The sequence below is a fragment of the Pan troglodytes genome, chromosome 2, assembly GCF_028858775.2.
Source record: "Pan troglodytes isolate AG18354 chromosome 2, NHGRI_mPanTro3-v2.0_pri, whole genome shotgun sequence".
NCBI classification, from domain to species: Eukaryota; Metazoa; Chordata; class Mammalia; order Primates; family Hominidae; genus Pan; species Pan troglodytes.
In genome coordinates, this window is record NC_086015.1 from 187313132 (window position 1) to 187337007 (window position 23876).

General features: G+C 46.8%; 1 protein-coding gene and 1 pseudogene across 2 annotated transcripts; both read left to right on the top strand.

The window, feature by feature from the left end:
• The first annotated feature begins 1293 nt into the window (after positions 1-1293).
• On the top strand, positions 1294-15475 carry EIF2B5 (eukaryotic translation initiation factor 2B subunit epsilon). Of its 2 annotated transcripts, XM_001139517.7 has the most exons (16): positions 1294-5677; positions 6705-6829; positions 7713-7898; positions 7991-8168; positions 8259-8339; positions 10172-10249; positions 10510-10822; positions 12022-12167; positions 12401-12542; positions 12666-12767; positions 12943-13050; positions 13216-13306; positions 13606-13729; positions 14263-14388; positions 14761-14871; positions 15048-15475. In XM_001139517.7, the coding sequence occupies exons 1-16, from the start codon at positions 5483-5485 to the stop codon at positions 15105-15107; spliced, it is 2166 nt and encodes a 721-aa protein (XP_001139517.2). In that variant the 5' UTR covers positions 1294-5482; the 3' UTR covers positions 15108-15475. The 2 variants fall into 2 exon arrangements, 1 of the variants encoding a protein (XP_001139517.2); XR_010155877.1 differs by lacking the exon at positions 13606-13729.
• LOC736315 (ribosomal protein S3 pseudogene) lies at positions 19830-20670 on the top strand (annotated as a pseudogene).

A 23876-nucleotide genomic window follows, 5' to 3' on the forward strand; every position in this document is an offset into this window, starting at 1 on the left:
TATATTTAGAACTCAACTACTACTGCAGACCCAAAGTAACTAGAAAAATAAACGATACTCACAGCAGTGAACAAGCTCGGTCCCCTAAGCAACAAGTGAGCCCAGCTGAGAAGCACAAAAGGCCCCAAGACTTACCCTCAAGGTGCTCCACCAGTTTAATGCTTCCTGTCACCAGAGCCCTGGCTCTTTAGCAGTGCCTAGAAAAGGCCAGCTCTTGTATACGCATCAAGGGTGCCCTGAAGGGGACATATCCTACCATTATTTTAATATATTTATAAGTAGAATTTTGGAAGGGGAAAAGTGCCACTTAAAGTTAGAATAAAACAGGCCAGGTGCAGTGGCTCACGCCTGTAATCTCAGCACTTTGGGGGGCCGAGGCGGGCGGATCACTTGAGGTTAGGAGTTTGAGACCAGCCTGGCCAACACGGTGAAACCCTGCCTCTACTAAAAATAGAAAAATTGGCTGGGTATGGTGGCACTTGCCTGTAATCTCAGCTACTCAGGAGGCTGAGGCAGGAGTATTGCTTGAACCTGGGAGGCGGAGGTTGCAGTGAGCCAAGATCACACTATTGCACTCCAGCCTGGGCAACAGAACAAGACTCCATCTCAAAAAAAAAAAAAAAAAAGAAAAAAAATAGAAGTGTTACTAAGGATGTGAAGAAATTGAAACCCTTGTTCACTGCAGGTGGGAATGTAAAATGGTGCATCTGCTGTAAAAATTATATATATGGCAGCTGAGTGTGGTGACTCATGCCTATAATCCCAGCACTATGGGAGGCTGAGGCAGGAGGATCGCTTGAGCCCACGAGTTTGAGGCTACAGCGAGCCATGATTGCGCCACTGCACTCCAGCCTAGGTGACAGAGCAAGACCCTGTCTCAAAAAATGGGGGCCAGGCACGGTGGCTCACGCCTGTAATCCCAGCACTTTGTACACCTGTAATCCCAGCACTTTGGGAAGCCAAGGCAGGTGGATCACCTGAGGTCAGGAGTTTGAGACCACTGTGGCCAAAACAGTGAAACCCCCGTCTCTACTAAAAATACAAAAATTAGCCAGGCGCAGTGGTGTGCACCTGTAATCCTAGCTTCTAGGGAAGCTGAGGCAGGAGAATTGCTTGAACCCGGGAGGCAGAGGTTGTAGTGAGCCGAGATCGTGCCACTGCACTCCAGCCTGGGTGACAGAGTAAAACTCCATCTCAAAAACAAACAAAAAAGAAAAAAAAGAAAAGAAAAGAAAAATGAAAAAAAGTATGGCAATTTCTCAAAAAAATTAAATGTAGAGTTACCATATGATACAGTAGTTCCATTTATTTCAGTGAAAACAGGGACTGGAACAGATATTTGTACGATCACATTCGTAGTGGCATTATCCACAATAGCAAAAGGGGGAAGCAACCGAAATGTCCATTGACAGATAAATGGATAAATAAAATGTGGTATCTACAGCCAATGGATTATCATTCAGCCTTTAAACGGAAGGAAATTCTGAAACATGCAACAATATGGATGAACCTTGAGGACATTATGCTAAGTGAAATAAGGCAGATACAAAAAAAAAATACTATGTGATTCCTCTTATATGAGGGACCTAGGGCAGTCACATTCATAGAGACAGAAAGTGGCATGGTAGTTGCCAGGAGCTGGGCTGAGTGGGAAATGAGGATTGTGTTTAATGGGTACAGAGTATCAGTTTTACAAAATGAAAAGAGTTCTGTGGGTGGATGTTGGTGATGGTAGCACAACAACATGAACATAAGTAACACTACAGAGTTGTATACTTAAAAATGGCCAACTTCGATCAATTTTCCATGCCAAGGTTAAAAAATTGTTAAGATGATAACTTTTATGTTTTGTTGTATTTTTACCAAAATCTTTTAAAAACAGCCTCAGCCTTGGGACAGTCAGGAATTACTTTTGTTTGTCTACAGTTGATCACATACTCAGTTACTGACTAGCAACAACCAGTCATTCATTCAACAAATATTTAGTGAGCATCTGCCATGTGCCAGTTACTCTTCTAGATACCTGGGGTATAGTAGTGAATAAAATAAACAGAAAGCCCACAGAGCTTATATTCTAAACTGATTTCATATTCAGGACTCATTTTGAAACCTAAATTCAGAGAAAGAACCAGAACTAGCCTGAGCAACATAGAAAGACCCCATTTCTACAAAAACTACAAAACTTAGGTGTGGTGGCAGGTGCCTGTTGTCCCAGCTACTCTGGAGGCTGAGGAAGGACTGCTTGAGCCCAAGAGTTTGAGGCTGCAGTGAGCTATGATTGTGCTACTGTACTCCAGCCTGGGCAACAGAGCACAACTCTGTTTCTAAACAAAAAGAAAGAAAAGAAAAGAAAAAGAGGCTGGGTGCGGTGGCTCACACCTGTAATCCCAGCACTTTGAGAGGCCAAGGCAGGTGGATCACCTGAAGTCAGGAGTTTGAGACCAGCCTGGCCAACATGGCAAAACCCCACCTTTATTAAAAATACAAAAATCAGCCAGGTGTAGTGGTGTGAGCCTGTAATCCCAACTATTCAGGGGGGCCTAGGTAGGAAAATCACTTGAACCTCGGAGGCAGAGGTTGCAGTGAGCCAAGATTGTGCCACTACACTCCAGCCTGGGCGACAGAGTGAGACTCTGTCTCAAAAAGAAAAAAAAAAGAAAAAGAACCAGAACTGGCAGTTGACCAAATATATGAAAAAATGTTCAACCTCACTGAAATAGAGAAATGCAAATTAAAACTACACTTATTTTCCTTTATAGATTGGCAGAAACTCCGAACTATTGACAAAATACTCTGTTGGTGAGGCTATGGGGAAACAGGCGCTCTCATACATTGCTGGTGTAAGTGCAAAATGACACATTGTCCAGGGAGAGCAATTAAGCAGTATCTCCATGAATTCCACCAGTGCCTCATCAGGCTTGCCAGTGAGTTCAACAATGTACCTTCTGCCATGGGAATTGCATCCAATTTGAACCAGTTACTGTAATTCAATAATAAATTCTAAGAAATAAATGCAAATTTATAAAGACTATATGTAGAAAGATGTTTATTGCAGCATTATTTGTAATCGTAGAAACTGCAAAAAAATCTGCAATGTTTCTCAAGAGAGAAATGGTTGGATAAACAATGGTATACTCGTGCTATGGAATATTATGGAATCATTGAAAATGGCTATGTTTGTCTACTTTCCCTCATATGTTAAATAAAAAGTTGCAGACAAAATGCATAATCATCAAAATAGCTAATACATTACCTTCACAATGTGCCAATGCCTGTTCTAAGGGCTTTTCATATATTATTTCATTTAATTCTCACAAGAACTTTATGGGATAAGTATTATTATTATCCCGTTTCAAAGATGAAGAAGTCCAGGCATAGAGAGGCTGAGTAGCCCAAAGCTATCCAACTAGGGCCTGGAACCGAAGCCAGGCAGTCTGGCTCTGGCATACCAGCATATAACCATAATTATCTAAACATAATTCTGTGTTTGAATACATGTGGATATACATATATTATGTTTGAATATATATGTATGGGTGTGTGTGTGTGTGTGTGTGTGTGTATGTAGGCATACACTCTAGCTCTAGTTCTAGACATATAAATTTAGGGAAGAAATGAATACCCATCAAATTATTAAGAATGGTTATGACTCTACAAATTGGATAGGATGAAAGAAGTAGGGAAAGGAATTTTTACTTCTTTATGTAGTGTGTGTGAGAGATTATGTATATGTGGTTTCCAATATATTTCAAGTAAGTTTTTAAACAACAACAACAACAAAAAACAGTTTGAGAGAGTCTTCCTGAAACTCGTCTATTAAAATCATATCCATATAGCTACGAGTCTACAGAATTTTAAGACCTGGATTTACCATAAGCACAAATGCCTTTCGGCAGCGGATTCACCACTTCCCAACTTCCCAAGGTTGCGGGAATCATTTAAAATAAATTCTGCGATCGGACCTACTTTCCATACCCAAACACCCCCCCAAGAGTGAGTGAGTGAGTGTGTGTGTGTGTGTGTGTGTGTATGTGTCCTATTTAATTCCTTCCCCCCTCCCCCATTTCTACCTCTGGATTTGTAGGGCAGTTGAACATTCCTTTTCTACAACGTGCATTCATTTAATGGAAAACTTTTACTTAGTTGGCTTCAACCTTTCCTTTTCTAGGATAAATCAAATGGTTTTCGTTCCGCACCCTAACAAGGCAAGAAATGACAAACTCCTCCGTCCCCCTACGCGGGCGCCGGAGCACGACGGGTCAAGTCGGAATCGCCACGTGGAAACAACTCTCAGCATCGCGAACTCCAAATCCCGACGTGCAACGCGGGGCGGGATGGGAACAGTTTGCAGGAACTGCAGAAGCCTGTGGCGTGGAACCTGGACAGGTCCCGTGCAGAAAGGGCGCTATGCCTTACAGAAAAGCTCCTTGCCTCCCAAATGACGCCCAGCCTTCCTGCCCCGTTCCACCGCTTTCACACGGCCCCGCCCCTCTGCAGAGTTGGTTTATTCCCCGCAGCCACCGCTTCTTTCCCCAAAGAGAAAAAGGTGCTGCTGCGCCTTTTCAAGCCTTGGACCTTTACGCCCGCACTTTCCTCTGCCCAGAAAGCTTACTGCTTAACTCCAGTACAACTTACTGGTGCGCCTGGATCCACCCCCGTCTCCACTCTGCTTAAGACACAGGAGGCTGATAGGCTGGAAGAATGAATAGATGACATAAAATAGTCATTGTTATCCCCACATAACTTGGCAGCAAGATTGTGGAACTCTGCAGTCAGACAGATCGGGTTCCAATACCAGTTCTTCCACTTACTAGCTGGGTAAACTTCCTTCATCCTTCTGAGAGTTCAAGAAACGTTTGCTGAACGAATGAATAAGATGTTTTGCAGAGATAATGCTTGTATCGTGCCTGGCCCAAAATCAGCGCTCAATGGAATTACTGGTCTCCCTACTATATGCCACCTTCTCTATTTATGCAGGTTCTGAGTTCCTCGCAGCGGGGGAACATCTGGCTCGGTTCTATCTCCCCAAGGCGCTGGGTTCCCAGAAGTTTCTAGAATGAATACGGAGGGCTACATATTTCACATGCGCGGGGCGGGGAAACTGCTGGGCGATTAGAGATTCCCGATGGAGCTGGCCCCTTCGTGGCGACCACAAGTCCTATCACGCCGCAAGAATCTCGGCTTGTTCACCTACAAATGAAGGCCGACGATACTTGCAGACCGAGTCTGACATCTATGGGACCCCACTCCTACCCTGCGCCTCCAGGGGCCGGGACAACCGTGACCCGTACCCACTCCTCGCGCCTCCGGGATCAACCTCAGAAATCTGTGGGCCCCCGGGGAAGACGCATGCGCACTGCTCCCTCCTCGTCTCCTTCCCTTCGTTAATTAGTCCGTCGCATTTCAAGTGCTGGATCCTTTTTGTCCCCTACTGCGTGCGGTGTCAGCTTCCTTGCGGAAGTGGTGACCGTGAGAGAAGAAGATGGCGGCCCCTGTAGTGGCGCCGCCTGGTGTGGTGGTTAGTCGGGCAAACAAGCGCAGCGGCGCGGGGCCGGGAGGCAGCGGTGGCGGGGGAGCCAGAGGGGCGGAGGAGGAACCGCCGCCGCCCCTACAAGCCGTTCTGGTGGCCGATAGCTTCGATCGCCGCTTCTTCCCCATCTCCAAGGACCAGCCTCGGGTGAGCGCCGCGCACGCGAGCAGCCAGAGGGCAGGAAGGGTGGCAGGGCTGGAGCAAGTTCTCATTTCGGCTAACTACTACAGCATGCCCTTGAAGGACCTGTGTCTATGCTGTTATCCTAAAACCGGAGGCAGAGGGACTGTCTAAACCCTGATGACTGCTGACCAAGTTACTGGCCGGCAGATTTGGGCATTCGTAATGCTGTCCACCTCGGGTTTGAAAGGAATGAAGAGAGCTAAATGTAGAAACAGCGCTTGAGAGAAGCCTTCACGCGGGGATTCAGTGCCCCTAGAAGAGGCTGCGCCGCTTTTAACCTTGCCGATGACGGTTGCTTAGGTGAAAAGAAACGACCTTTTGCCTCTGAAAGGGCGGTAATATGCCTTAAAAAGAGCGGGCTAGATCTCAGGCAGTGTATTTTTTTTTTCCTTCCAGGTTCTAATGATAGCCGGTGCTATCTGTCGAAAGGACAAAATGGGTTTAGTGGTTGATTGCCATCAGCCCCCGAGTTGTCTAGACAATGGGGTATTGGACTCAGCTGGGTCGTTCAGCAGTCAGTTCAGAAAGAGGGAACTGCATTGGATTTAAGGAAAATCCTCTCTAATTCCCTCGAAAAAGCCTAATGGCTGTTCATTTTTGACAAGTGACGGGAGATGGCTAACCTCTGACACTTAGGGATCAAGGAAGGAAATCTTATGGGGAAGAAGGCCTTAGCAATGCTTAAATTTATGGAAATATGATTGATTTCCAGTATTATCCTTTGCCAGCAGTGAACTGCCATTCTGTCACAGCTCTGTGTCTGATACAAGGCACATAGATTCTGTACTTACCATCCCCAAATTGCAATGTCTCAGACTCAGGCTTAGAGCATGGCATGAACATCAAAGGCAGGAACCTGTTTATCTTTGAAGTGGAAAGATACAGCAAAATTACACTGTTTGGAAATACTAATAGAGGAGTGAAAATTGTTGCAGTGGGGTACCCAAAGGGATTGGAGACCTCAAGTTTTTTTTCATCTTGTATCCTTCAGGTCCTCTTGCCCCTGGCCAATGTGGCATTAATTGACTACACTCTGGAATTCCTGACTGCCACAGGTGTACAGGAAACATTTGTCTTTTGTTGCTGGAAAGCTGCTCAAATCAAAGAACATTTACTGTAAGGCCCTGCAACTTTTCTTTCCATGTTTCGCCATCTTTTTCCAGTTTTTTCAGGATGAATGTAACTAAGGGGAAATGTGAGAGGGGAAAAATGTGTCTACTTAGATGTCATTGTAAGTTCTAAGGGTATTTTCTACACTTATCAGGAGGTGAGCAGCTGAAACTTTGTATCTGTCTGTCTTGGGTTTTCTGTGACAAAGATTAAAGAATAAACTTGGGTTTTTTCTGAATCTCATTATAAAGTTTGGTGCCAGTGGACTTTGCTTTTATTTAATGGCTTCAGTATGGAAGTTACAATGATAACATCTTTGTTTTCCCACTGAGTTTCTAAATCTTGTTTGTTCTCACCTTCAAGGATATAAATGAGCTCCTTGTCATCTTTGTATTCCCACTGCCTAGCTCAGTCCCAAGCATATAGTGAGCACTTACATGTTTGTTGAAATCTTGAAAACTAGGGAATCACATTGCTTATGGAAGTCCAGGATGTAAAGACTAGGACATTAGCATGGTCTCCATCAGACAGTTCCTAAATGTTATATGGATTGCAGAAGGGGAAAGCTGACGTGAAGCGTGTTCCCGGGCTACTTTGTGTACCCTAGGCTTCAGCAGGATTTTGAGTTCAAATTGATATTTAGGGACAAGGGGTCAAGGTATGGAGAGGAAATAACCATGTTTCCTAACCCATAAAACAAGACTGGTGACACAGGATGCTGAAAGCATTCATTATAGTTCATAATACTCTTTGAAGTTGAAGATGCTGGCAAGAACCCAGAAAAGCCATCGAGAAGGACTGTGAATGCTGAATGGGGGTGAAAAATGGGGAAGGCTCAAATGATCTTTATGCTTGATATACTCATTCCCCTCACCCTCCCTTCCTTTAGGAAGTCAAAGTGGTGCCGCCCTACATCTCTCAATGTGGTTCGAATAATTACATCAGAGCTCTATCGATCACTGGGAGATGTCCTCCGTGATGTTGATGCCAAGGCTTTGGTGCGCTCTGACTTTCTTCTGGTGTATGGGGATGTCATCTCAAACATCAATATCACCAGAGCCCTTGAGGAACACAGGTCAGGATGGGAAAATGACAGGAACAAGGGTTAAAGACCAGCAGAGCCCTGAGACTGCTTTTTTGCAGTTCTGTCCCTCCTGTCCTTTATAGGTTGAGACGGAAGCTAGAAAAAAATGTTTCTGTGATGACGATGATCTTCAAGGAGTCATCCCCCAGCCACCCAACTCGTTGCCACGAAGACAATGTGGTAGTGGCTGTGGATAGTACCACAAACAGGGTTCTCCATTTTCAGAAGACCCAGGGTCTCCGGCGTTTTGCATTTCCTCTGGTGTGTGGATATCTGGGGTCCTTTGAGATGGGGAAGTGACAGGCTTCAGTGGGAGAAACAAATTAAAGTCCTTGTAACTTCTCCCCACAGAGCCTGTTTCAGGGCAGTAGTGATGGAGTGGAGGTTCGATATGATTTACTGGATTGTCATATCAGCATCTGTTCTCCTCAGGTGAGCTCTTTAGGGCTGGGGCTGCACACCCAAAGAGTAGAACTCTGTGGGTCTGCTACTGTCCCCTTAGAAGGCCAGGGTATATTTCTTCTCCCTGTTTATTTTCATTATTTTTACTTTTATTTTTTGAGACAGAGTCTCGCTCTGTTGCCCAGGCTGGAGTGCAGTAGTGTGATCCCAGCTCACTGCAGACTCTGCCTCCTAGGTTCAAGTGATTCTCCTGCCTCAGCCTCCTGAGTAGCAGGGATTACAGGCACACACCACCATGCCTGGCTAATTTTTGTATTTTTAGTAGAGATGGGGTTTCACCATGTTGGCCAGGCTGGTCTCGAACTCCTGGTCTCAAGTGATCTACCTGTCTCAGCCTCCCAAAGTGCTGGGATTACAGGCATGAGCCACCACACCTGGCCTTATTTTCATTTTTATTTATATATATTTTTTGAGACAGGGTCTCGCTCTGTGGCCCAGGCTGGAGCACAGTGGCACCATGACTGCTCACTGCAGCCTCAGCCTCCCGGGTTCAAGGGAACCTCCTGCCTCAGCCTCCTGAGTAGATGGAACCACAGGCGTGCACTACCACTAATTTTTGTATTTTTTTGTAGAGACGGGGTTTTGCCATGTTGTCCAGCCTGGTCACGAACTCCTGAGCTCAAGCAATCTGACCACCTCGGCCTTCCAAAATGCTGGGATTACAGGCATGAGCCACCAGTTTTTGTTGTTGTTGTTGTTGTTATTGTTGTTTTGAGACGGAGCCTCGCTCTGTCGCCCAGGCTGGAGTGCAGTGGCACGATCTCAGCTTACTGCAGCCTCCACCTCCTGGGTTCCAGTGATTCTCCTGCCTCAGCCTCTCAAGTAGCTGGGACTACAGGTACGCACCACCACACCCGGCTATTTTTTGTATTTTTCAGTAGAGATGGGGTTTCACCATATTGGCCAGGCTGGTCTCTAACTCCTGACCTCAGGTGATCCTCCTGCCTTGGCCTCCCAAAGTGCTGCAATCACAGGCGTGAGCCTCTGCACCCAGCCTTTTTTTTTTTTTTTTTTTTTTTGAGTCGGAGTTTCACTCTTGTTGCCCAGGCTGGATGCAATGGTGCGATCTCAGCTCACTGCAACCTCCGCCTCCCAGGTTCAAGCAATTCCCCTGCCTCAGCCTCCCAAATAGCTGGGATTGCAGGCATGTGCCACCACACCCAGCTAATTTTTGTATTTTTAGTAGAGACGAGGTTTTACCATGTTGGTCAGGCTGGTCTCGAACTCCCAACCTCAGGTGATCTGCCTGCCTCGGCCTCCCAAAGTGCTGGCATTACGGGCGTGAGCCACTGCACCTGGCCTTTTTTTTTTTTTTTAGAATCTATTGTAAAGCAAAGATCTTGTCTCCAGTATCCCACTGGGAGTCTCTTTGGAATTCTGGTCCATGTCCAGCTGTCATAGGGTTTGCTAGGTCTCTGGGGGATTATCTGTGCTCCTAGAGAATAGTACTTAATCCTGGCCAAGCATGGTGGCTCACGCTTGTAATCCCAGCACTTTGGGAGGCCGAGGTGAGTGGATCATGAGGTCAGGAGTTCAAGACCAGCCTGACCAACACAGTGAAATCCCATCTCTACTAAAAAATAAAAATACAAAAATTAGCTGGGCGTGGTGGCGGACGCTTGTAATCCCAGCTACTTGGGAGGCTGAGGCACGAGAATCACTTCAACCCAGGAGGTGGAGGTTGCAGTGAGCTGAGATCATGCAGCTGCACTCCAGCCTGGGCAACAGAGCTAGACTTGTCTCAAAAAAAAAAAAAAAAAGAATAGTACTTAATTCTAGCCCACTCCACTTCCCTTCCACAGGTGGCACAACTCTTTACAGACAACTTTGACTACCAAACTCGAGATGACTTTGTGCGAGGTCTCTTAGTGAATGAGGAGGTGAGAAAAGTCTTCCAATGCCTCTTTAGGAGAGAGGAGAAGGCTATGATTGTATCTCATGCTGGTAACTTTTGATCTTTTTTGTATTTTATTGAGGCTTAGGAGGGAGGAAAAGCAGGGGGCAGGAGGAACAGTACACAAAGAAGAATCTTTGTGGCAGTGAGAGGCAGAGGGGAACTTAAAAGGATTAGAAAAGTTGTACTTGGGGGCATTCTTCCTGTCTTTCTTGCTTAGGTGACCTCCCTTTCCTTCTCATTCAGATCCTAGGGAACCAGATCCACATGCACGTAACAGCTAAGGAATATGGTGCCCGTGTCTCCAACCTACACATGTACTCAGCTGTCTGTGCTGACGTCATCCGCCGATGGGTCTACCCTCTCACCCCAGAGGCGAACTTCACTGACAGCACCACCCAGAGCTGCACTCATTCCCGGCACAACATCTACCGAGGGCCTGAGGTCAGCCTGGGCCATGGCAGCATCCTAGAGGAAAATGTGCTCCTGGGCTCTGGCACTGTCATTGGCAGCAATTGCTTCATCACCAACAGTGTCATTGGCCCCGGCTGCCACATTGGTGAGCACAGGTGGGGAATCAAGCCAACTATCCTAGGAACAGGAACCTGGGGGGGCCACGTCTCCAGAAACACAAGGGATGGCTACACAAGGGACAGTCCCTGGGAATAAGGAATTATAGAGTGGCTACCTCAGGAAAGGAGGAAACAGGGATTTGAAAACAGCAATACCTTAATTTGTAGCCTGTGAGCCTCTCATTGGATGACTCTTCACATTCCAGGGTACCCTGTAGTCACATTCAGGAGGAAGTAGATAATTAACATGCAGTAACAACATCTATTTAGCACATTACAGTTTACAAAGGGCTTTTATATACATTGTTTCATTTAATCTTCATAATTTACAAATAAACAGGCTCAACAAGATTTTCTTGCCCAAGGTCATTGGTAATAATGGTGGGACCTGAATCTGGGTATTCTGATTGTAAGTCCAGTGTTCTTTTGAGTCTACCATAACTGCCTGGTTGGCCTCTTGGTAACTCATTTTGGTTGCAGGAGTGTGATGCTTCTAATAGTACTGCCCCTTTCCAAGAACAACAGTAAGGCTCAGATTCTAGGGGCTGAGCGTGGTGGCTCATGATTGTAATCCCAGCACATTGGGAAGCCATGGTGGGAGGATCGCTTGAGCCCAGGAGTTCAAGACCAGCCTGGGCAACATAGCGACACCCCTTCTCTACAAATGATACAAAAATTAGCTGGGCGTGATGGTGCATGCCTGTAATCTCAGCTATTCGGGAGGCTGAGGCAGGAGGATTACCTGAGCCCAGAGGTCGAGGGTGCAGTGAGTCATGATCATACTACTGCACTCCAGCCTGGGTGACGGAATGAGATCGTGTCTCAAAAGAAAAAAAAGACTTGGTTTGTAAAATGTACCAGAAGAGGTGGAATTATTTGGTTCTGCTTGTAGACATGGATATGATTCTAATAAGGTTTTTTGAGTTCAGAGGGTCCCCAGAAATCCTGAAAGTTCTCGGGTTCTTAAGCTCTGTGTGTAGTCTGTAATTGTTGTAAACTTGGTGAAGTATCTTCTCTTCTCAGGCCTGGGCTTAGGGGGTGAGTGGGTGTTTCTAGTGACTTGCGGGATGGGGAATGAGAGCTAGGTGGGAGCTGTGCTGGTGTCAGTCAGCCCTGTCCTCTATGAAGGGCTCTGCTCTGCGGTTGGAACCCTGAGTGACCCAGAGGTCTTCCCATCCTGAGCCAGGTGATAACGTGGTGCTGGACCAGACCTACCTGTGGCAGGGTGTTCGAGTGGCGGCTGGAGCACAGATCCATCAGTCTCTGCTTTGTGACAATGCTGAGGTCAAGGAACGAGTGACACTGAAACCACGCTGTGTCCTCACTTCCCAGGTGAGACCTGATCTATACTGTGCACAGGCCCTGAATTGCATGGCAGTCACACTGAGCCAGAAGGGGCATTATTTCCACCCATAATCCTGTCTGAGTTGAGAGAACAAATCCAGTGGTTTCATTTGCCGTCTAGCCTTAGTTTAAAAAAAAAAAAAAAAAAAAAAAGTTGCTCTCATTATCAGGATGCACTTTTCCTCCACACCCTAATGGTTCTGTGTTTTTTTTCCCCTTAGGTGGTCGTGGGCCCAAATATCACGCTGCCTGAGGGCTCGGTGATCTCTTTGCACCCTCCAGATGCAGAGGAAGATGAAGATGATGGCGAGTTCAGTGATGATTCTGGGGCTGACCAAGAAAAGGACAAAGTGAAGATGAAAGGTGTGAGACTCGACAGGTGTGGGGCATCTGTGTGTCTCGCTGCCTCATAGAAGAACCAGTGTTTCCTCCTGGAGGGATTGGTGCTTCTGCCGGGCCCTCTCTATAGATCATTGCCTTTTCCAGGTTACAATCCAGCAGAAGTAGGAGCTGCTGGCAAGGGCTACCTCTGGAAAGCTGCAGGCATGAACATGGAGGAAGAGGAGGAACTGCAGCAGAATCTGTGGGGTGAGCTAGGCCTGATGCCTGCCCTTCTCCTCCTGAATTGGAATATTTTGAAGGATAATGAATACTTCAGAGTCACATTACTTATTCACTCCTTTATTCATGCAGACAGGGCAGGTATATTGCTCTCTGTCAATGACTCTTTTTTTCTTTTTCCTCACCCATTATGGCTTCTCAGGACTCAAGATCAACATGGAAGAAGAGAGTGAAAGTGAAAGTGAGCAAAGTATGGATTCTGAGGAGCCGGACAGCCGGGGAGGCTCCCCTCAGATGGATGACATCAAAGGTGAGTGGCAGGGGAGAAATGCGCTGGACCAGTTTATTCTCTGCCTGGATCAACTAGCCAGAGGCTTACGTTCCTCAGAAAGGGTTTGGTATCGAGTCAAGACTAGATGACTTAGAGCATTCTGAACGATGTTGGCCCATGAACTTATCCTTGCTTTGATTTCAGTGTTCCAGAATGAAGTTTTAGGAACACTACAGCGGGGCAAAGAGGAGAACATTTCTTGTGACAATCTCGTCCTGGAAATCAACTCTCTCAAGTAAGAGCAGCCCCTCCCTGTTCTCCTCGGGGTGATCCCGGGAAGGTAGAGGCTTTCTCGTAAGTGTTTTGTCTCCAAATAGGAACCTATTCCTTCGACATCCCAAATGGAAAGACCAATAGTATTTGGAGCAAGGAGAGCATTATTAAGTTCTAGCCTCAGCATAGACTTTCTCCTTCCTAAACCCTCCCCTTCTATATTGTTCCATCCAGATTCCTCTCCAATGTCTATCAAAGTCATAGTTCTAAGCCTGCTGAAAGGCCAGTGAAGGCCCTGGTGTCACCCCAGTCTCCCCACAGGTATGCCTATAACATAAGTCTAAAGGAGGTGATGCAGGTACTGAGCCACGTGGTCCTGGAGTTCCCCCTGCAACAGATGGATTCCCCGCTTGACTCAAGCCGCTACTGTGCCCTGCTGCTTCCTGTGAGCAAAGATTGGAGCTGAGTACAAGGGATTGGGTACAGGCAAAGGAAATCAGGAGTAGACTGTCTTGTTATATTGGGTGTATGTCACTTCTGGTTCCTTTCTCCTTGCCTCTGGAAGCTGGTTGGGCTCTAGAGCAGCCTTGGCTGGTTCAGAGGGGTCAGGTTGAGTTCAATACTGACTGGCCTTTGAGACTGCAGGATTTCATACCATCCTAGGCCCACAAAGGTATATTCAGAATGGACCTGGACATTCAGACTGTATGGCAGCAATTTGACCCAACACAAGATCAGCCTCTGGGGTGGGAATAGGTATTTTGAGGCAGCCTATAGCATCTGATCCCCTTTCACCTTCCCTAAGGAATCTCTTTTTCCCAAACCCTGTCAACAACTCCCAAGTCCCTCTGACATAATTCCACAGAACCTGTATCATCTCCCTCTTGTCCACCCATGTCATCAATATGGATTTGCTTGGATGTCCAGGTATAGGTGAATGCTCAGGAATATACTACAGCTCCCTTCTTTCTTCCATAGCTGCTAAAGGCCTGGAGCCCTGTTTTTAGGAACTACATAAAGCGCGCAGCCGACCATTTGGAAGCGTTAGCAGCCATTGAGGACTTCTTCTTAGAGCATGAAGCTCTTGGTATTTCCATGGCCAAGGTGAATACGACCTCAAGCCCCATTCTTCTGCACTTGCTTTCAAACAAGGGTTGGTGACCCCCTTGGGAGACATAAAATAGAAGCTAATGTGAATCCAGTATGGACCATCCACTCCCAATATGCTTATTGCTAGAATAGTACAGCTTGGAGCCGGGCTAGTAAGGTAGCCATCTGGGGGCTGGTCTGGAAATGTGCAAAGCTCTCCCCAGCAATAGTTCCAGAAGTTAGACCTGCCCCAGGAGCAGAGCGAAGAGCTCACTCTTGTCCGTTTTGGAGGAGGCTACTCAGTGCATAGAGGGATCTGAGGGCCTGGTAGAGTATCCTGCTGGACTTTCCAAGGCCCCTGAGGTCCCCTTTATTGGCCTTTTGCAGGTACTGATGGCTTTCTACCAGCTGGAGATCCTGGCTGAGGAAACAATTCTGAGCTGGTTCAGCCAAAGAGATATAACTGACAAGGGCCGGCAGTTGCGCAAGAATCAACAGGTGCGTCAGGCTGTCCTCCTCTTGCCAAGACGGTTATCTCATTCCCAGGTCCTGGCCCCTAGACTCTAGGGTGGTTGGTTTCTGGGGCTCTGGTTGTTAGAGCTGTTTATCTGCCGAGGGGAGCAGGAGAGTTATGTGCACCTCCCCCAGCCGATCTCTCCTCTGCTTCTTTACAGCTGCAGAGGTTCATCCAGTGGCTAAAAGAGGCAGAAGAGGAGTCATCTGAAGATGACTGAAGTCACACTGCCTGCTCCTTTGGGTGTGACTGAGTGCCCTCCTGGCTCCTGGGCTGGGACAAGTGAGGAACTAGCTGCAGAGGGATGAGTGACCACCATCCAGGCTGAGACTGAAAGGAGCAGAGGCTGGAACTACAGTATTCTTTCCCCTGCTAGCAACCATGTGCCTCCCATCCTGACTGTGGAGTTGGGATGTGGAAGTGGGGCTGGAACAAAGCTTCTGCCTAGGGAGGAGCTAAGCAGGCCCGGCAGTTGGAGGAAGGCCAGAGGAACAGCTTTGTGCTCCGGCTTTCCCTCAGGGAACAGCAGAGAGCAGTTGGCTCTTTCTGCTGCTTGTATATGTTAATATTAAAAGAGAGAGTGGTGTATTTGGTTTGTCTCCATCCCTGACTAATCAGCCAGTGAAGTATGTGACCAGAGTCACATGATAGCCTTTCCTTAACACCTGGGGGAGAGGGAGGACGGGTGTGCCAGCCACTAGGTGGTACTGTGGTACCTTGCTAATTAACCTTTCCCATGGCTCATGGGTAGTGGAGGGCGGAGGTTCTTTTCCAGCCTCTGTGGACCAACTTGTGATCCTGGGGTGGTGTGCCTAAGCCCGTTTCCATAGAGTCCCATTTTGAACACTTTTCTGCCAGAGGGTTATGTTGCCAACCATATGTAAAGCCCATTAGACATGCCAGTTCCTCTCACATGCCTTTTCCAGTTGATCTGGTACTCGTTCTGTCAGGAAGCTGGGCCACTCTTCATCAGAAATAAGGAAATCAGCTCAAGGTCACATGACTCTTGAGGGGTAAAGCTAAGGACTTGACCCTCAGAATCCAGAACTCTGTCCTTCAGCGTATTGTGTTTCAGTGAAGGGGAAATTGGCCCCACAGACAAATATAACCCAGAGCCAGTAATGGAGGTCCCAAGAACACAGGAAGGCCATGTGAAGGGTGCTTTCCCTTGAGAGTGTTTACTATGTGACAGGCAAGCAGTTTTCACATATTGTTTCATTTAATCCTCACATGAGCCCCATGAAGTCTTATCCCCATTTTCAGATAAGGTGCCTGAAGCTCACAGAGCTTCCCTAGCTAGTAACTGACAGAGCCAGGTGTGATATTGGACTCTTGACCTGGAGGTTGTTACTTTGCTGTATTGCTTTAACCTCAACCAAAAGAGACATGCCTTTCTGTCTTTTCTTTTTGAGTTCCTTGTCTTCATATAGAGTGAGTCAACAATTCTGGCCGCGTGCAGTGGCTCACGCCTGTAATCCCAGCACCTCGGGAGGCTGAGGCAGGCGGATCACCTGAGGTCAAGAGTTCAAGACCAACATGGCGAAACCCCGTCTCTACAAAAATACAAAAATTAGCTGGGCATTGTGGCGGGCGCCTGAAATCCCAGCTACTCAGGAGGCTGAAGCAGGGAGAATTGCTTGAACCTGGGAGGCGGAGGTTGCAGTGAGCCGAGATTGTGCCACTGCACTCCAGCCTTGGTGATGGAGCGAGACTCTGCCTCAAAACAATATAATAATAATAATTTCCTTTAGTGGTACTTAAACGGTGGCTAATGTGACTGTTGTAACAAGTGATGCTCTACCCCCATCCCTACCGTCCCAGATGTTACAGAACAAATGGTTGCCTTTATTCATTTTAGTTGGATAGAAAGACATAAACTGGCCTAGGCGCGGTGGCTTACGCCTGTAATCCCAGCACCTTGGGAGGCTGAGGTGGGCAGATCAGCTGAGGTCAGGAGTCTGAGACAAGCCTGGCCAACATGGTGAAACCCTGTCTCTACTAAAAATACAAAAATTAGCTGGGCGTGGTGGTGGGTGCCTGTAATCTCAGCTGCTTGGGAGGCTGAGGCAAGAGAATCGCTTGAACCTAAGAGGCGGAGGTTGCAGTGAGCTGAGATCACACTATTGCATTCTAGCCTAGGCGGCAAGTGAAACTCTGTCTCAAAAAAAAGGATATAAACTGAGGATGGGCTGACTGAAGTCAGCTTGTGGGTATGAAGGCATTACTGGAAAAGGAAAAGACAGGCTGGCCAGGGTTTGGCTTAATTTTCTAGTAAATCTCAGTTTCTGTCTTGTTAGGTATAGGATCTAGTGTCTAGTATGAAGATTCTGGCATTATGGCATGGACCTAGTACAGTGAGACATCCCTGTATCTGTACTGAATGTATAGCAGAAATCAGAAGTAGTCTACAGAGCTTTTTCAGAAAGAGAGATTACTTCCAGTTAGGGTGATTAGGGAAGGCTTTACAGAAATTTGATGCTGGAATGGCCTAAAAAATAGAAGAGGCTGGAAGGATGCATTAAAAGCAAAAAAAAAACTTTCCAGTTAAATACGGAAAATTAAACACATGAGCTTTTATGCCCCCTCCAAAAATTCTATTGAAATACCAGTAAAGGAATTATTTTAAAAAGGCACGTGCTGGCTGGGCTCAGTGGCTCACACCTGTAATCCCAGCACTTTGGGAGGCCGAGGCAGGTGAATCACCTGAGGTCAGGAGTTCAAGACCACCCTGGCCAACATAGTGGACCCCCATCTCTATTAAAAATACAAAAAAGCCAGGTGTGGTAGCTTACGCCTGTAATCCCAGCACTTTGGGAGGCCAAGGTGGGTGGATCCCCTGAGGTCAGGAGTTCGAGACCAGCCTGGCCAACATGATGAAACCCCATCTCTACTAAAAATAGAAAAATCAGCTGGGCCTGGTGGCAGGTGCCTGTAATCCCAGCTACTCAGGAGGCTGAGGCAGGAGAATCACTTGAATCTGGGAGGCGGAGGTTGCAGTGAGCCGAGATCGCGCCATTGCACTCCAGCCTGGGGGACAAGAGCGAGACTTCATCTCAAAAAAAAAAAAACACAAAAATTTAGCCGGGCATGGTGGCGGGCACTTGTAATCCCAGCTACTCAGGAGGCTGAGGCAGGAGAATTGCTTGAACCCAGGAGGCGGAGGTTGCAGTGAGCTGAGATCACGCCATTGCACTCCAACCTGGGTGACAAGAGCGAAACTCTTTCTCAAAAAATATAATAATAAAGCCACATGACCCAGTGATAAGGAAAATAGGAGGTGACAATGAATGAGAGATGCCAACATTTTGGAAGATGAAAAACAGAACAGTCAACAGTCACTTAACAGAGTAGAATGAGTTGGGTTCTACCTGCTGAGGGAGTTAATGGCAAGAAGTAAGCCAATGTGCCCTTCTGAACCCATAAAAGGTTCAGCACCTCAGAGGAGGGTATGGACTGACGCTGAGAACTAGGGGTGGGGTGGAAGGAGATTACACGATGATCTGTATAAGAAAAAGCCCCACCAAGTCCCAACCTCATCTGATCCAGCCAAGTGATTACCCCTACTCCCTTGCATAAAATGGGAGATTCCGTCTCTGGAGAAATGGTAGGGAGGAAGTTAGCAAAGATAGACTTAAGGTTTCCTAAGCCCAAAGGTCACAAGTTTCCAGACCAACTGTCCATGAGTGCCCAGCATAATGAATGAAAAAGCCCATGAAATTTCAGAATGTCCAGGGGAACTTAAACTATCAGAGCCTCTGCATTCAGCAGCAGGCATAGTGGGGATAGAGGTGAGGTATTAGATTGAAAATGAAGAATTAAGTGAAAATATATGAGCGGTGAGACTCAACATCAGCACACACTGACAGAACCTCCAGTATGAAAAGAAACAACTGCAGGGAAAAAAATGCCTATGCATACTGACACTGACATTTTTGGTTTCTTCAACAACAAAATGTCAGCTTTCCCCCCACATGATCACCCTACAGTGAAGCCTATTCATTAATAATAAGGCTTGTAAATAGACTGAGCTTCCAATCCACTTTTTGGTATCTCACTGTTAAATATGAATAGACAGCAAAGGACCATTAAACATCTGAGTAACCTTCCAATATGAAAGACCAAAACAAACAAATAGAAAATTGAAACCAAGGAAACAATGACAAAGTAGGGAGCTTTCTGAAAACTTCATGGGGAAAAAGCTACAATAACTATTCTCAAAACTCAAAGAAAAGATATTGTGTCTATGAAGTACTTTAAAAAGGAAGAATTGGAGAAGAAAGAGTTCTTAGAAATTAAAAATAAGTAAACTAATTCCTTCTCTTGAGAATTGGAGGATTCGAGGACCAAATAGCAGGGTAACGTTTCACTGTATTTCCATTCTTACATACTTCTTGAATCTTGAATCATGAATATATTATCTATCCAAAAAAAAAAAAAAAGTAGTAAAGGATCAATCCATAAGGCCCAAAATCATCTACTGGGCTGCGGAAACAGAATAGGAAAAATCGGCTGGACGTGGTGGCTCATGCCTGTAATCCCAGCCCTTTGGGAGGCCAAGGCAGGTGGATCGCTTGATGCCAGGAATTTGGGACCAGCTGGGCAACATCACAAGATCCCATCTCGACAAAAAATTTTAAATTATCAGCCAAGGGTGGTGGTGTGTGCCTGTAGTCCCAGCTACTTGGGAGACTGAGGTGGGAGGATCACTTGTGCCCAGTTCGAGGCTGCAGTGAGCTATGATCACACCACTGCACTCCAGCCAGGAAGACAGAGCAAGACCTTGCCTCCAAAAAAAAAAAAGGCTGGGTGTGATGTGACTCACACCTGTAATCCCAGCACTTTGGGAGGCCAAGGCTGGCAGAGGATAACTTAAGCCCAGGAGTTTGATACCAGACTGGCCAATGTGGTGAAACCCTGTGTCTATTAAAAATACAAAATTAGGCCTTTCCTTTCAGTGGAGCGTGGCGGCAAGATGGCTGTGCAAATTTCCAAGAAGAGGATGTTTGTCACTGATGGCATCTTCAAAGCTGAACTGAATGAGTTTCTTACTCAGGAGCTGGCTGAAGATGGCTACTCTGGAGTTGAGGTGCAAGTTACACCAACCAGGACAGAAATCATTATCTTAGCCACCAGAACACAGAATATTCCTGGTGAGAAGGGCCGACGGATTCGGGAACTGACTGCTATAGTTCAGAAGAGGTTTGGCTTTCCAGAGGGCAGTGTAGAGCTTTATGCTGAAAAGGTTGCCACTAGAGGTCTGTGTGCCATTGCCCAGGCAGAGTCTCTGCGTTACAAACTCCTAGGAGGGCTTGCTGTGCGGAGGGCCTGCTATGGTGTGCTGCAGTTCATCATGGAGAGTGGGGCCAAAGGCTGCAAGGTCGTGGCGTCTGGGAAACTCCGAGGACAGAGGGCTAAATCCATGAAGTTTGTGGATGGCCTGATGATCCACAGTGGAGACCCTATTAACTACTACGTTGGCACTGCTGTGTGCCACGTGTTGCTCAGACAGGGTGTGCTGGGCATCAAGGTGAAGTTCATGCTGCCCTGGGACCCAACTGGTAAGACTGGCCCTAAGAAGCCCCTGCCTGACCACGTGAGCGTCGTGGAACCCAAAGATGAGATACTGCCCACCACCCCCATCTCAGAACAGAAGGGTGGGAAGCCAGAGCCATCTGCCATGCCCCAGCCAGTCCCCACAGCATAACAGAGTCTCCTTAGCAGCTGTATTCTGGAGTCTGGATGTTGCTCTGTAAAGACCTTTAATAAAATCTCATACAAAGACAAAAAAAAAAATACAAAATTAGGGCTGGGCACGGTGGCTCACACCTGTAATCCCAGCACTTTGGGAGGCTGAGGCGGGCAGATCACTTGAGGTCAGGAGTTTGAGACAATCCTGGCCAACATGGTGGAACCCTGTCTCTACTAAAAATACAAAATATTAGCTGGGCATGGTGGCGCATGCCTGTAATCCCAGCTACTCAGGAGGCTGAGGCAGGAGAATCGCCTGAGCCCAGGAGGCAGAGGTTGCAGTGAGCCGAGATAGCTCCACTGCACTCCAGCCTGGGTGATAGAGTGAGACTCCTTCTCAAAAAAAAAATTAGCCACATGTGGTGGTGTGCACCTGTAATCCCAGCTACTCAGGAGGCTGAGGCACGAGAATCGCTTGAACCCAGGAGGTGGAGATTGCAGTGAGCTGAGACCACACCACTGCACTCCAGCCTGAGTGACAGAGTGAGACTCTGTCTCAAAAAAAAAAAAAAAAGAACATTTTAATTACCATTTTTCCTTTTTTTTTTTTTCTTTTAGACTGAGTTTTGTTCTGTTGCCCAGGCTGGAGTGCAGTGATGTGGTCTCAGCTCACTGCAATCTCCACCTCCCGGGTTCACGCGATTCTCGTGCCTCAGTCTCCTGAGTAGCTGGGATTACAGGTGCTCACCACCACACACGGCTACTTTTTTGTTTGTTTGTTTTTTTGAGAAGGAGTGTCGCTCTGTCACCCAGGCTGGAGTGCAGTGGCGTTGGGATTACAGGCATGGACCTGGTCATAATTCAAGAATTTATTGTTGGCTGGGTACGGTGGTTCACACCTATAATCCCAGCACTTTGATAGGATCGCTTGAGCCAAGGAGTTTGAGGCTGCAGTGAGCCATGATTACCTCACTATACTCCAACCTGAGCAACAGAGCAAGGCCTTGTCTCAATAAACAGGTAAACAAAACAAAGGAGTAAAGTATCCAGGAAACAGATTCAACACAGAGACAGGTAAAGGGAATTTTGAGGATGCAGAGAAGTCCCAGGATGACAGCTGTGCACAGGCTGAGATAGCCGGCGGTGCAGAACAGAGCAAAAGAATGGAAGGTTCCACCAAGCGCGGTGGCTCACACCTGTAATCCCAGCACTTTGAGAGGCTAAGGCGAGCGATCACCTGAGGTCAGGAGTTCCAGATCAGCCTGGCTAACATGGTGAGACCCTGTCTCTATTAAAAATACAATATTAGCTGGGCGTGGTGGCGGGCGCCTGTGATCCCAGCTACTTGGGAGGCTGAGGCAGGAGAATCACTTGAACCTGGGAGGCAGAGGTTGCAGTGAGCCAGAATCTCGCCACTGCACTCCAGCCTGGGCGACAGAGTGAGACTCCATCTAAAAAAAAAAAAAAAAAAAAAAAAAAATGGAAGGCTCCAGGGAAAAATGGAACTGATGGATTATCTAATAGCTTTGACTGAGTGAACAAAATGTGTATTGAGAAACTATTAGATTACATGGGAAAAACTAATGATAGGTATAATATATTAAAACAAATGAAAACACAAGGCAATGATTAAAGTCAGAGGAAACAAAAAAGTTGTAAAGGAAATGATTATAAAACACACGAGGCCGGCGCGGTGGCTCATGCCTGTAATCACAGCACTTTGGGAGGCCAAGGCAGGTGGATCACGAGGTCAAGAGATTGAGACCATCCTGGCCAACATGGTAAAACCCTGTCTTTACTAAAAATACAAAAATGAGTTGGGCAGGCATGGTGGCACGTGCCTGTAATCCCAGCTACTCGGAGGCTGAGGCAGAATTATCGCTTGAACCCGGGAGGTGGAGGTTGCAGTGAGCTGAGATCACATCACTGCACTCCAGCCTGGCAACAGAGTGAGACTCCATCAAAAACAAAAACAAAAACAAAACAAAAAAAACCCCACATGACTTAGCGGTGAACATTTGCTCGTAGTCAAAATAAGGTCACTACTAAGTACTATATTGACTTAGCCAAAAAGTGTGCTTTCACTATTTTAAGAGGGAAGGGTAAGGTGGAAGAGAGAGAATCATCAATCAAATTTGGAAATCAATAAGCAATGTCTAAAATGTATAAATCAAGAACAAGTATTATGAGCTAAAAAAAAAGTACTAAGAGTGGTAGGGAAATAGGACAAAGAATTGCTGGGGTTTTTTGTTTTGTTTTTCTCACCACTATACCAATAAGGAGGACTGCTGTTTTGTTAAAAAGCTTTTTAAGGGCCAGGCATGGTGGCTCACACCTGTAATCCCAGCACTTTGGGAGGCCGAGGCAGGCGGATCACGAGGTCAGGAGATCGAGACCATCCTGGCTAACACGGTGAAACCCCGTCTCTACTACAAATGTAAAAAATTAGCCAGGCGTGGTGGCAGGCACCTGTAGTCCCAGCTACTCGGGAGGCTGAGGCAGGAGAATGGCATGAACCCGGGAGGCGGAGTTCACAGTGAGCCAAGATCGTGCCACTGCACTCCAGCCTGGGCGACAGAGCAACATTCCATCTCAAAAAAAAAAAAAAAAAAAAAAGCCTGGCATGGTGGCTTGCGCCTGTAGTCCCAGCACTTTGGGAGGCCAAGGCAGGCGGATCACGAGGTCAGATCAAGACCATCCTGGCTAACACAGTGAAACCCCGTCTCTACTAAAAAAAATACAAAAAATTTGGCGGGCGCCTGTGGTCCCAGCTGCTCGGGAGGCTGGCGTGAACTCAAGAGGCGGAGCTTGCAGTGAGCCGAGATTGTGCCACTGCACTCCACCCTGGGCGACAGAGTGAGACTCCATCTCAAAAAAAAAAAGCTGTTTAAATACTGTTTGACTTGCAAACATATTACTTTGATAAAAAATGTAAAGAAGGTGAAGGAAAGGGTATGAAGTGACGATATACATAAGGTGTGTGCAGGGGCTAGCAAGTGGGTTCATTTTCCTGGAGTCAAAAATTTGGCCAGGATATGAGACAAAAGGCTGTAAAAGTAGGTAGAGGTTAGATTATGGGGGGCCTTGAATAGGGATATTTGGGGGCTTTGGGGAATGTGGAAAGGTTTCTGAGTAGAAGAGGTATCTGAAAGATGTTGTTATTCTAGTGTTAATTTGGCAACAGTGTATAAAATGGAGTAGAAGGAGCCCATACTTAAGACCATAGCATCCAAGGCCCTGTGTAATCTGGCGGGTCTATGTTTCCAGCCTCACCTAGGACTGTTCCTTTAGTCATGATGGC

What these genes read in the sequence shown, in the direction of transcription:
- EIF2B5 (XM_001139517.7), top strand. Translation starts at nt 5,483, where the DNA reads ATGGCGGCCCCTGTAGTGGCGCCGCCTGGTGTGGTGGTTAGTCGGGCA. An exon ending in AGAGCCCTTGAGGAACACAG is followed by an intron (nt 7,899 to 7,990) that starts GTCAGGATGGGA and finishes TGTCCTTTATAG; the next exon opens with GTTGAGACGGAAGCTAGAAA. An exon ending in TCAGATGGATGACATCAAAG is followed by an intron (nt 13,051 to 13,215) that starts GTGAGTGGCAGG and finishes CTTTGATTTCAG; the next exon opens with TGTTCCAGAATGAAGTTTTA.